This window comes from Chelonia mydas, chromosome 2 (assembly GCF_015237465.2).
Source record: "Chelonia mydas isolate rCheMyd1 chromosome 2, rCheMyd1.pri.v2, whole genome shotgun sequence".
Lineage (NCBI taxonomy): Eukaryota > Metazoa > Chordata > Testudines > Cheloniidae > Chelonia > Chelonia mydas.
Genome location: NC_057850.1, coordinates 96587733 through 96602409, shown reverse-complemented (window position 1 = coordinate 96602409; position 14677 = coordinate 96587733). Strand labels below are relative to the sequence as shown.

General features: G+C 37.9%; 1 protein-coding gene across 3 annotated transcripts in view; it reads left to right on the top strand.

Moving 5' to 3' along the window:
• Window positions 1–14677, top strand: part of NETO1 (neuropilin and tolloid like 1) — an 84822-nt gene that overhangs the window by 17707 nt on the left and 52438 nt on the right. For 2 of the 3 annotated variants that reach the window (XM_043539939.1, XM_043539938.1), the window contains exon 5: window positions 851–1099. In XM_043539939.1, the coding sequence (XP_043395874.1) occupies window positions 851–1099 (249 nt within the window). Of the gene's footprint in view, window positions 1–850; window positions 1100–3453; window positions 4501–14677 lie in introns of those variants that run through there. The other variant, XM_043539940.1, reaches the window with a different exon arrangement.

The following is a 14677-nucleotide window of genomic DNA, read 5'->3' as shown; positions in this document are numbered from 1 at the left end:
GGGCCCACCCAGAGCCAGATCCTTGTCTTCAGTGGCACTGACGATTAAGAAAATGCTGTAGTTCAACCACAATCTATTGGACTTCATGTGCAAATTATTGGGTGAAATTCTCTTGTCTTTGTTATACAGGATCCCCACTGGCCATAAAAATCTCTGAATTTAGTAGCTCTTTAATAGTCAAATCTTTGATTAAGTGATCATTTTAAAGTATCTTCAAGGTTTCCAGTAGCATATTGTTTGTTCTTTAATTAAGGAAATTAATTTTACTTGTTCTTTGGGTGGTTTCATAAATGATGTTTCCCCGTATTTAATGTTATGTTTCCAGTAAGATGGTAAAATTATTTAAGGCCAAATTTTGTTGTAGGATTTATACACAGGCCTCTCATTGACTTCAGTGCATCTGGAGACAGAATTTGTCCTTAGTGTCATACTCTAGTTCTGAAGAAGGAATTCCTCATCTTCATAAGCACTGAAGAAAAGTATATCTTCCTTAAGATGTCTGAGGAGAGATTTTCACCCATTAATTGGATTCCTTCAGAACTTCTCTGTGAACCAACTATTGCCAAATCATATTTTGCTTTTTGACACAGATGGTTTTCTTAGCTTACTTAAGAAATAGTGTTGGAAATGCTTTTTCATAGGGTAAGAATAGGTATGTGAGTTAATGTAGTGAAATTTAGTTAGGCTACTGAAGATGTCATAATTTTCAGATACTGACCAGAACCATTGATTAAGAAAAAAGGGTAGTAGTGTATCGAGAAACTAGAATGTATAAATTTATCAAAATTCTGAAAGTAAAAAAATTAGCAAGTTTTTAACTGCACAAATTTTGTTTTCTTTCCCCCTCTAGCTGCCCCTAGACAATGTATTGAGCTACACTTTGATGAAAAATATTCTGTAGAGCCTTCTTGGGAGTGTAAATTTGATCACATTGAAGTGCGAGATGGACCTTTTGGCTTTTCCCCAATCATTGGACGTTTCTGTGGACAGCAAAATCCACCTATGATAAAATCTAGTGGCAGATTCCTGTGGATTAAATTTTTTGCTGATGGTGAGCTGGAATCTATGGGTTTTTCTGCTCGATATAATTTCACACCTGGTGAGTACAAAGTGTTACACTTTTGGCAAAAGTTTTGATTTTTACAGCTTGCTGTGGTAGTAATGTAGAATTGTGCAGCACTTCAATATTTTTAATGGGAATATATTTTAATTTCAAAGAAAATATATTTTTTAGTTTAAGCTCCTGATGCCCAGTGTGTTTATCCATTTTGCACGACACACCCAGCTTTTTTCACATATTGAGCGGAGGGACTTGTGTAATTGTAAAAACACATTGTTTTCAACAGAGTTCTATTCTAGGAAATCATTTAAAATCCTTTATCAGGAAGTATACGGTTTATATTTGATTGTTACGCTGTGTAGTTTTTCCTTCAAAGTGATCAGCAATAAAAAGTATTTTAATAATAATTAAAAAAAGGAATTCTCAGAAAATTACATCACTGCTTTTTCGCTTTGCTCTATTAGGGAGGGACTATCCTATACCTGTGCTCATTAGGGGAGATAACTGGCAAACTGCTGCATGCATTCCAAAAGGAAGTTTGAGATCCAAAGAATAATGTGTTCAGCTAAGTGTTCCAGTGAAAGATGTTTCCAAATCTCATTTGCAGTTGTACAATTACACTTGCTTTATCAATTTGTCTGTTTAATTTATTAGAGTAAAATCAAAATTTCTAGTCATACTTCCAGCTAAATGTTTCCTCAGATCATTACAATAAAAAAGTTATTTATTTTATTTTTGGCTTCAGTAGCACTACACTGCAGTCTTGAGGATTTCATGGCATTCTATAGGGTCTCTGACATACGGAGCAATGACTCATATTTTAATATAGCTTGCTCAGAGGGGTTGTACTTGTAATTATTTATGTAATTTTGTCAATTATGTAACCAATGTTTCAGTTAACTTGTATTGGGTACAGTGATGTTCTTTTAGAACATGAGCAAAAATCAGTCAGACACAAATCCTGCTTGCTTCCTTATTCAGTGGTACCACACAAGTTAATAGGACTACCTGTGTGTAACTAAAGCAAGCAGGAATTAACCTCAAAGGGCTCTACACAGCTTTATTTATCTGAAACAAGTACAAGAGATAACATAAAATTAACAATTGGGTTTCAACTAGATATTAAGCTGAAGGATATTGTCTCTTGAAGGGGAAAGTGTACCTATAGGTCGGACATGCATTTCACATATACAATAGCAGAACTTCTTATTGATGTCTGTGGGAAATTCTTCAGTAAACTGGTGGGCATATATATACTTTGTTTTTCTATAAACAATTGTGAATGGACAGAACAATATTCCTTGGGTGAAATTTTACTGAAGAGCCACATGTGCTTACCTCTTAAAAATTGGATTAGCTGTGATCTGTCAGTAACGGAGGCTCTGTGGGCTTCACCATATTCCCTCACCTCCCTGCCTCCGAAAAAGTACTTAATTCTAGATCTCCATATCCCTCATATTTCAAAGGAGCTATGGTGCGTTGGTCGAAATGGACGGTGTTAGCACAATCCACAACTTATTCCATCTAAAAACTTCCCAACTGAAAAAAACAATTTCTGCTACCATGTTCTATTCCTCATTCCTCTTCCACTGATGTGAGTTTTTTTCTGACTCAAGATCAATGCCAGTAAATTGCTGTAGCAGCATAAATTACTCCAGACTTCAGGTGGAATAGCTCTTTTTTGAAAGCATCCTATATGAGGACTTGGAAAAAAATAAGTGAGTCTAGGAATACAGGCTATAACTAAAAGTATAATTCACCCAGACACAATTCGTCTTCCTTACCTTTGATTTGTGTATTGTGAAGGTCAGCGATAGTTAGATCCATAGCCAGTTATAACTTAAAAAAGAGTGGGATGTAGGGGTTCCCACTCCTGTCTTCCTAGGTAAAGGCAAAGCTACATCTCTGGATGATTATATATATATATATATCAGGTCTTCCTCATGTTGTTAGCTGGAGGACTGGGATTGAGGAGGGGAAGTAGAGAGAAGCTCATCAGGAACACAGGAGACATATGGATGAGGATCATAGGTCCTCTATTACCAACTTGGAGAGGTGATGAGGGTGGGATAATACTCTGCAAAGGTCTGGCTTCCATGAAAGGTGATTTTTCTCCTCTTCCCCACTTCCGATGTTTGTGTGTGCGGGATCAGGGCTGGGTTTCTCAAGATCTGTAGCCTAAATGTGTGGGTGGGGTGTGGGGAGAGGCAATTGGCAGCCCGGCCATAAAACTGACAATCCCAAGGGGAATGTTAAAGAGGAGCAAAGGGAGGAGTGGCTGGCTCATGTGCCTCTGTAAATTGAACACCTGACCCTTTAATGTCACTGAAATTATACTCATCCTGGGCCATAACTGTCTCTCATACTCACTTTTTTTTTTTTTTTTAACAAAGTAAAGATCAAGGGAAAACTGACAACAAGGCTTGCGAACAAATCAGCAGAAAACAAAGAGATTTAAACAGAGAGACACTTGGAAAACATTGATACATAAAGAGATGTAGGGGTTATAATGGACAGAAAATTAGATTGGAACTTGCATTATGGTTTGGTGGCAAATGCAATAGATACAATCAGAGCTTTCAATGCAGAGGCTTCACATGATAATGGGAGACTAAAATTCCTCTTTGCGTCTGGATTGCCTCTAGAATACCGCATTCAGTGCTGGGCATCTCAGTACCAAAACAATGCAGACAAATTTGAGGGGCATTTAGAGAACTAAAACAAAGGTAATTATAACGGAGATACTGATTTATAAAGAAAGATTGAAAGAAAGAATGTGTATAACTTGGCTAAATAATGACTCAACAGAAAACACAACTGTTTATAATTACTTGAAAGTTGTATGCATGAGGAGGGAGAGGAATCCTTTACGTTGTCTAATGGGTGTATAACTAGGCCAAAAGGGATGAAGCTAAGGAAAGAGAAATAAGGCTGAATATCAGGACAAACAAACTTCCTAATGGTAAAATCTATTAGTCTGGGGAAATGAAGAAGCCGCATTAGTTGAGATATTTTAAATCTAGGTTGGATGAAGTACTAGAAAGGAAATGGTATAGAACAATCCTGGCAGAGGGATAGATTAATAATTTGCAAGTATTGGACCTTTCCTGTCTTCAACTGCTTTGATTCAAGAGAGAGAGCTGCCCAGGAGGTATTTGGAAACCTAAAATTTTGCACACAGACTCTGCTGTATCTATTTAATGTAAAGGTTCCAGTGCAAACTTCAGAAGTCTCTTGTGGATTTTATTCATTAACAGTTGTGGGGCGGGGTTTGTGTGGGGACAGGGTATTCTGGCATCTCGTGACAAATGAGACCATTGTCATACTATTTAAATGGAACTGTAGCTATTTTCTTCTAATTTATACTCTGAAATTACAAGTATAATGTAAAACTTTCAGAATGAATAAACTCAGAAACAAACACACTACAAATATGATTGGGTACACACAAACGTACCTATCTCTTTCTCACTAATAACTGGGAGAACTATTTCAAATGACTGAACTTTGCAAATAAATCTTTTCTAAAAAATAGTAGTAAAGCAAAATGTGGATTCATGAAGTCATTTCTTTGTTTTTTACTTTTGAAATTTCAGCTATTTGGGCTGAAAAAAATAGTTACACTGATTTTTTGTTAAATGTTTTATGATTAAATACTTGAGAATGCAAGATGATTATACAAACGTTGAAGCATTCTGAGATGTGTAAGGTATATTTTTTAAAATAAATGTACCCATTGACCACCCTTCCAATTTTATTTTTTAATTCTCTAGCTCCTTTAGTTGAGGCCTACATGGAGCTCTGTGAATCTGTGGAGTTCTTCCTAATCCACAAACCAGTGCTTTTACTTTTTAAAATGTTTTTTTTGTTTGCAAAATTTTCATGAAAACGGAATAATAAATGTATTCCATTTTTAGAGCCCTGAGCATTTTGAAGCTGCTGTTGTCTGGCACATTTTGATCTTAAACCATGTTGGCTGGAAAGGTGTCTCAACTTGTGCGTATGCCAGGGAGGATCACCCTGTACAGACTACCCGCTGATTTCTTAAAGGGTGGTATTTTAACATGGTCAGACAATCACTGACTCCTCCCATCTATGGCTCCCCTTGTACTATCAGAGCCTTTTCCTCCTTCCCTGTAGTATACTTTTCTGAAATTCGCAAAAAGAAAAGGAGGACTTGTGGCACCTTAGAGACTAACCAATTTATTTGAGCATAAGCTTTCGTGAGCTACAGCTCACTTCATCGGATGCATACTGTGGAAAGTGTAGAAGATCTTTTTATACACACAAAGCATGAAAAAATACCTCCCCCCACCCTACTCTCCTGCTGGTAATAGCTTATCTAAAGTGATCACTCTCCTTACAATGTGTATGATAATCAAGTTGGGCCATTTCCAGCACAAATCCAGGTTTTCTCTCTCCCCCCCCCCCCCCCCCACACACAAACCCACTCTCCTGTTGGTAATAGCTTATCTAAAGTGACCACTCTCCTTACAATGTGTATGATAATCAAGGTGGGCCATTTCCATCATAAATCCAGGGTTTAACAAGAACGTCTGAGGGGCGGGGGGAGGGGGGGTAGGAAAAAACAAGGGGAAATAGGTTGCCTTGCATAATGACTTAGCCACTTCCAGTCTCTAAACCTGTTACTCTAAGGCTGTTACTCTGAAACCTTTTCTGAAATTTTCTCTCATCCGTCCTCTGTGTTCAGCTGCACCACACAGGCCCATTCTCCATCCCAACCTTGGAGCTGCTGTGGCTGCATTCCAGGTGTGCACACATGCACCTCTTTGGGCTCGTCTTGTTTAGAAAACTTTACTACATTAAGACACATTAATAGCATGACGTTAACTGACTGTTGTTGTCTACAATGAACAATTAGTTAGCTAACACCTGTTATAACACAATGCAATTTCCTAGTATAGACAAAGCCTCTATGAGATCTGCAGCCTTCTTGACACTATAATATAGTTAATTTCACCAACCTAACCTTCCAACATCTCAGTTTCTTGCCCCAGTGCCCCCCTCCCCACCCCCCAGTATGGAATTATAGTTCTCACACTGTTCTCTAGGCCAAGGCTAAATACGTTGTGGCGGTGACTCCAGTGCTAAGAAAAGCTACAGCAAATGTCAAAGTTACAGCAAAGTAGTCTTAGACACCAGACCTCACTCTGTACCTTGGGTGAAATCCTGGTCTCATTTAAGTCAATGGCAAAATTCAATCTTCAGTAGAATTTCACCCTTGTGTGAAGCAGGGGCAGGATTCTTGCATCATCATTGGTAGTTTTCTTAAAATATCCACTCAGTGTGCAGTGGCAGTCAAAAAAGCTAACAAAGTAAGAAACCATTAGGAAAAGGATAGACAGAAAATAAGACAGAAAATACCATAATGCCTCTAAATAAATGCATGGTACACCCACCGTTGAACACTGTGTGCAGTTCTGGTTGCCCTATCTGAAAAAGGCTATATGAGAATTGGAAAAGGTACAGAGAAAGGCAACAAGTATAACTGGGTTCAAAAATGAATTCTATTAGTTCACGGGGGATAGGGCTATCAATGGCTATTAGCCAAGACAGTCAGGGGTGTAACCTTATGCTCTGGAATCCTCTAAGCCTTTGAGTCCTGAATACTGGGACTGGACAGGAAGGGATGGATCACTCAGTAATTGCCTTGTTCTGATCATTCCCTCTGAAACATCTGGCATCTGCCACTGTTGGAAGACAGGACAGTGGATTAGATGGGCCATTTTTCTGTTAAGATTCGTATGATACCCAACTTTTCCCAGAGTTAGGAAATAGAGTAGAGTTTGGCCGAATATATGAAACCATACTACCATGTTGCTAGGTGTTACTCACAAAGGAATAGTATCCCCGTTCCTCAGATCAGCAGTCTAACACTTCAAAAGAGAATAACTCTTGCATGAACTCAGAAATACATCTGAAAAAACATCTGGTGTCATGTTTAAAAACATCCAATTTATAGAATGAGCTGTGTGGGTACAGCAGTGTTCGGTCACTGTTTCAAAATATCTACCACATAATAACTGCTTCCCTATTTTTTTATTTTATTTTATTTTTTTTGTCGGGGGGAAGGAGATACAGGGAGGGGAAGGGTCAGCACTTTCATCCTGCTGCATGAATGTCAGTAAAGTGCATAATAGCTAAGTACAGTTTCAAACTAGAGGTGGGCCTGAAGCTAAACACGAGATTTGAACCGCTCAGGAGTTTGTGGTAAGTTTGTAAATCTGGAGACACAGCTTAATGTTGTGGGTTGGCCATTTCTGTTTTAAAACCATGTCTCTCCTGTGCTGTGCCTTCTCATTGACTCTCATTTTGCCACTAATGTTTTCTAAGCGATTAAGAAGGGTTTAGCATGAACTGTATGGGAAGCCTGGGCAGTCTGTTTTTTCAGGCTTCTGAAAACACCTAGTTCTTAATGAGTATTTTCCGAGGCTTAACATGTGTATTAGTATAGTCACTCCCACTGTAGTAACTAGCTATTTTCATTCCTGACATCTCCCCTTCCCTTTTTTTAAAAGTTACTTTATTTCTTCTAAGACAATACTTTTAACCTAACGTATATTTGGTTAATAGATTCTGAATACTTTTCAAAGTCGCTTAGTCGGTTACAGTTCACATCACTCCCATGTCTGGCAAGTTTTTCTTTTTTCTAATAGCCCTTACCAGCACTATTCCAGGATGATTATGTTGTTGTTTCATCCTGGCACTGCTGTGGTCTATGGTAATTCTACACTTGGTGATGTGGATGTCTGCAATGATTCTCCTGGAACTCAGGCAGTTCTTTTTCCCTCCCCCACTTATCTCTTCTTTAAAAAGTTCAGTTTTCAGTATGATGTCCTGTATCAACAGATATCTCAGATGCTGCAAAGGCTCCAAGTAAGGCTTGACAATTGCCCTTGTACTTCTGACAGTCTATTTTCTACGCATATGATTGTGGCCCTTCTGCAGGAGCAGAGGAGGGTAATATCTCTTGCTAGTTTTAAGCTGTTGCCCTCAATTTTCTTATGGACTGGTTGTCAGGCTGTCCATTTAGAAGACAGTGGTTTTGTATGCCTGCCAAAGAATTTTTTTTTTAAATCTCCTTGCCTTTCTTCCAGTTATATTTGTAAATCCGGTATTTGCTTAGGTCTGAATAGCTGAGGTCTTGTGGGACATAAAGACTTTGTTCATGTTTCCATTATCATCTGTTCTTCTATTGATGTATGTGACAGACACATAATCTCCTGCAATATGCTACAAAGATCTTTTTGAATTAAGTTTAGGTGTTATTGTGTCAGGATTGTATGTAACCCTTCAAGGTGGGAGATATGATAGATGTGGGACCTGGGAGTTCAAAAGACTACATAGAAAATGTGCCGGACAAGTATGGACTTTTGGAACAATAAGTGTTAAGTGGATTTTTCTGGGGAATCCCAAGGGAGGTTCATGCAACTTCCCCAGCTGTGGTTATGCAAGTACCCAGCCTTTTGAAACCATGCCCAGAAGGGAGGGTCATTGTCTGTTGATTACCTGTTACGGAAGGCTAAGATCAAAGACCCAAGCAGTATAAAGAAATGACTGATCTGCCCACTCTAAGTTCTGGTTCTGGATTTAAGAGGGTTGAACTTGTAAGCACTGAAAACACAGTTATGGAGGACTAAAACCTACCAGGTTGGAGTTAAGGTGACCTCTAGTGAGCTTTTTAGAATGCATGTAGGGATTTTATTGTTTTCTCTGTAATACTTTGTCTTAGGAATTACTGTTCTTCATTAGAAAGAGCTGTGTGGTAACTTATAACTGGTCTTAGCCCTCAAAGAGAAAACAAAGCACAGGTGCTGGCCTTTTTTTTGGCAATCTGGCTTGCTGAGGTATCAGAGTGTAAGGCGGGGAGCTGTGCAACCTTAAAGTCCCCAGTCAGGAGGGAGTGAGACGTGTGTGTCTCTGTCCAAGGAGCCTAAAGTGGGTGCCCTTGGTGGAACATGGAGAGGGAAATACAGGTGTAGGTACCTTGAAACTATGACAATTTTTAAGATCCAACAGGGATAGCTATGGCTCCTTATTGACATGATTAGCTTTCTTTGACAAATTTTTCACTTTGAATAGCTATTCTGGCGTTCCGATTACTCTGTGGTTATTTTGAGAAGGACGTGATGTGTGCAAACTGTGGTGAGACTTAGAAAATTTCTAAAACTCCACACCTGACAATTGAAGTCTTTTACCAGCAGTCAAAATTTCTGACTTTCTACATCCTGTTCATAGTGACTTTTATAAAGGCAATTGCCACCCTAGTTGTTTGATAGTGTTGAAATGCCCATGAATTTATTGTAGTAATCAATTAATAGTGTTTGTCAAATTCAGATTTGTCTTCTAAACTTTGATACACTTTCTCTGGGATTTCATGAACCTACAGTGTGCATGATTTAAGAAAACGGTTACATATAGTTATGTGAGCACTCATCCCAGGGCATCTCTTGCCCTTTGCTTACATTTTCAATATTTAGATAACTGCTAGTGAGCATTCTTGTTCAGCTTTCTCCTTTTATCAAAATATTGTCCTCACTAATTTATTCATTAAATTGCCTATGTTGGCTCAGTTACTGTCAATGTGATTTAGCTCTTTTGGGGATCCTTGCAAAAACCTCTTTCAATATGAAACACAACTAAATTTGGAAGCAGTAATAGGTATGTGCCTCATCACATGAATATCCTATTCATCAGTCTCACTAATGATATTAGTGTGGCTCTGCCTACCGACCTGCTGAAATATCCACTAAATGTAATTCTTTCAACTTCAGTACTACATTTGAGTTCCCATGGTACTAAAGACAAAGACCAAATCATATTCACAAAAACTTTTGCATGGACCGGTAGCACCGGGATTTGCCCCAAACCATTTTTAAACAAACCTTTAAATGGCTGGTAAGAGATTTCGATATATATCATGTTTCTCTCTTTCTCATACCTACCCATTGCCACAGTATATAAGAACCTCACAATCTTTAATATATTTAACCACATAATTCCTCTATGAGGGTCGAAGTACAATTTATCATTCCTCTTGCCAAGCCTTCTCTCTCTATAAATATATCCAACTAGAAATTACTGAGACACACTCAAACTTAATATATATTACGAGCAGGGAGTTAAGGTTGAGAGTACATCTTAGTAACTTGAGGGTAAAAAAATGTACAGGGATGTTATTGTCCCAAACACAAGTATTACTAACCAAGAAAATTCAAAGCTTTTAAGTTAAATCTAAAAGAGAGCAAAACATAGGCTCCTAGACTTTAAGGCCAGAAGGGACCATCATGATCATCTAGTCTGACCTCCTGCACATCACAGGCCACAGAACCTCACCCACCCACTGCTGTAATAGACCCATAACCTCTGGCTGAGTTACTGAAGTCCTCAAATCTTGATTTAAAGACTTCAAGTTACAGAGAATCCGTCATTTACTCAAATTCAAACCAGCAAGCAACCAGTACCCCATGCTGTAGAGGAAGGTGAAAACCTCCAAGGTTTCTGCCAATCTGACCTGGAGTAAAATTTCTTCCCAATCCCAAATATGGCAGTCAGTTAGACCCTGAGTTTGTGGGTGAGACTCACCAGCCAGATGATTGGGAAAAAATTATCTGTAGTAACTTAGAGTCTTCACAATCTAGTGTCCCATCTCTGGCAGTTGGAGATACTTGCTAATAGTAGTTGCAGATGGATCATATGCCATTGTAGGAAATCATCCTACCATCCCCTCCATAAACTTATCAAGGTCTGTCTTGAAACAAGTTAGATTTTGTTGACCTCATTACTCCCTTTGGAAGGCTGTTCCAGAACTCTACTCCTCTGGTGGTTAGGAACCTTTGTCTAATTTTCAAACCTAAACTTATTGAAGGCCAGTTTATATCAGTTTGTTCTAGTGCCAACATTGGCCCTTAAACAATTCCTCTCCCTCCCTGGTGTTGATTCATCTTTTGTATTTATAGAGAGCAATCATATCTCCCCTCAGCCTTTGGTGAGGCTAAACAAGCCAAGTTCCTTAAATCACCTCTTGTAAGGTAGCCTCTCGATTCCTCTGATCATCCTAGTAGTGCTCTCTGCACCTGTTCCAGTTTGAATTTATCTTTTTTAAATGTGGGAGACCAGAATTGCCCACAGGAATCCAGATGAAGTCCCACCAGTGCCGTGTATTTTGAGTATGGAAATGTATAGTTAAGGCATCCAGACAGCCTTAAGTTTGCCCTGCTATGGTGCCATTAAACAAACATACCTTTGTGATGAGTATATTTCAGTGTTTGTGGTCCAAAACTAAGTTCAATTAAGTTTTAAGAATGTGTTTCCCCTTTCTCTCCCCCCAGCCCCCGACCCTAGTTCCCTTTGTCCAGACACAGCTCTCTCAAATCCTGGTGTAGCTAGCAAGATGTACCTGTTAATATGACAGCAGTAATTCACTGCATTTTCATGCAAGGGTCAAGTACCAAATACCAGGATGACACAACAGACATCGCCTCAGTGCAGTCTCCTAGAGTCTGACATCCTTTTATAGTATGTCTTCCTAATGCCAGGCAATGTCATTTCCCACTGTTTCGCTTAAGTATTTATTGGCTATAGGTGGCTTTGAAATTAATTTTGGCAGATCATTTTTTTTGTTCCTGAAAATGTCTGAAGACCTTTTTAACATGAGGAATTGTTGGTATTTCAAAAATTGCTTTTTGTTAATCTGGGTTATAAAATTAAGACTAGACATAGTCTGAAATTTGTTGACATTACTGCTTTTGATCAGAAAATTCTAATTAGTCAAAAACAAAACTTTTTTGCAGGAAAAGGTCCTTTTCAATAAAACTTCTGTTGGGAGGTTTTCCAGGCCTAATATGTAATTTCCTGTCTGAGAGAGGCACCGACCCCCAGAAAAGTCAAGAGCCTCGCACTCAGTTGGGATGTGGGAGGCCCACTTTCAGGTCTAGACTCCAAATCAAGCAGAGTAGGAACTTGATCTTAAGTGTATCACATCCCAGCTGAGCACACTAACCACTGGAATATTGCCTATTATGGGATGGATGACTTTCTCTGGTTTTTCACTAAAATTTCAAAAAGTCTCAGTTTTTCATCCCAATGTGGAACAGGAAAAAAAATAAAATCTTGAAAATTTTCTCAGGAGAGGAAAACAGTTTCATAGCCAGCTCTAATTAAAACATCTTTGCTCAAATTACATTCAGTACAATGATTTTTTTAACTATTAGTTTGTTTGGTGTCATTATTTTGCTCTTAGCAAAATTTGCTGAAATTCTTCACTATGCCCTTTGAGACCCGTGTAGCAAATCAGAAAATCAACGACACAGTCTAGAAAGACTTTTTTATATGCCTGGGGATAATACCAAGGAGCATTCACTTAAGCTTAAAACAACCAAGTAACTAAATCTGACTGTGATTTAGCAACCACTTGAGCATGTGCTTAAAATTAGGCATGTGCCTAACTCCCACTGAAGTCACTGAGATTTAGCACATTGGTTTCAGTGCTTTGCTGAATTGGACAAATGACTAAATTAAGGCCCAAATTCTGAAAATATTTTTTGTATCTGAAAACTTGGCTACCATTTCTTGAACAGTTTCCATCAAATAATTTGTTTTATGGCTTTATTCAAATCACATGGATTGATACATATCCATACTATATTTGCCTTTTCATTCACAACCATACATTAATGCAGTCTTGTTCTACTTAATCATTTAATCCCCAGCTTTTCCATATTCTCATGTTCAGTTTATTCTGTGTATGAGAGAGCAAATTGAATTTTCTTGGTGCATGAAGCACCAGAGTTACTGCTTTGTCTGTCTTCACATGCTATCCTTCTTCTAGAAATCCTAGCCTTTGAAAGAGATCTCAGAATTGTCTGTGTTCTCTACGTGCAAATAGGTGGCATTTACAGCAACTGTTTTTATAGCTAAATTCATTGGTCGGCTAAATTCTTTATTTGTTGTCTTAGTTTTTGGGTTTTTTTAGTCCTAAACACAGTTAGTACATCAGCTTTTATTATTTGTAAAATTAAGTGATACTTATTACAGCAACAATTTGTATTTATTTATTTTCCCTGCTACTGGAATTTTGTGAACTGAATATAAAATAAGCTTTGCTATAGACTTTTATATTCTTTCCCTAGCTATGGTATTTCTTGGAATAACATTGCATTGCCAATTGAGATATTTAAAACAGGAATGGATAAAGCACCTGAGTATATTGAACTGCAAGGAACAATCCTTCATTTAGAAGGGGCTGGGCTAGATGACCTATTATCTATCATGTATTTATTCATAATTTACTACATACTAAGCATAGTTCCTGTGCTCAGCATTGTACAGACATCTAGGAAGACATGGTCCTTTCTCTAATTGTTTTTCATCTATATCTTTTATGCTTCTATGTTTGTGTAAGTTTTATTTTTTCATTTGAACCTTTTGGTTACAAAAAAATCTTTATTATATACTAGTAATTACATATTCTCAATTTTAAACAAAAAATAAAAGTAGAAATTTAATTTTTAAAGGCCAAAAATACACCCAGGTATTTAAAGCTAGCATCAGAACTGGGACTAGTGGTTATTGCATCCGGCATGCAGATTTCCTCATGCCCTCTTAATGCCTTCCTCCAGCTTTTCTGTAGTTCTTCTAATTAAAGTCATGGGTGCAAAGTGCCTTGTGCAGATTTCCAGACAAGCAGGTTGGCCAAATTCTTCTCTGATGTAAGTAAGTGCAAGTCCATTGTTAGCAATTGAGTTGGACCTACTTTCAGTCAAGTTGAATTTTGTCCTGCATCTTTTACTGTTGAAATATAAAAGTTTGGTAAAATAATTCAAAAAGCAGTTAATATGTTAATACAATTGTGAGTTTTATAAAGTTTCACGGATCATTGTGACAAAGTATAAAGCTCTCAACGATATGTTTACTGCTTGCGAGGTAGGTGCAACCCCCTTGGCAATAATGGAATGGTGCCCATTTATGCCAGCTTTGAATTTGGCTCAGGAAACGCTTTTCTTTAAAAAGAAAAAGAACACAGAGCCCTGAAGGGATAGATGAATGAAAAAAACTGTTTGTTTAGCTACAAACCCATTTTATGTGCTTACTGCTCATCAATTGTTGTATGAGTGGTCCTTCCAATATGACTGAAAAGTGAATTGACAATTGTTTTTGTATAATACATTGCTATAGCTATTAATACAGAACCTTTCATTCAGAATATGCCAGTGGTATGCAAATAAAACCTGTAATATAACTGTCAACAGCATTAGTCCTTCCCTTAGAGAGCCATTTAATGTTAAAAATGCAAAGCATAATCAATACAACAAATATTTTTGCTACCTCTTTAAATTGAGAGTGTCAGGCTCTGATGACCGGACTTAATTATGTGAACTTGCACTGTTTTCATAATCATGGACTGCTATTCAAAGGGAAGGAGTGTCTTGCATATTTGTGCTGGAATTCATTTGTTGAGAATTAAGCTTTGGTGAGCTGTAGTGTACAAGCTAAAATATGTACTAGGCTAGAAGAAATATTGCAATGTTTAGGTTAATAAGAGCTCTTACTACCAAACAACTCAGAAAGACATCCTAAGGGGATGAAATTCCTATA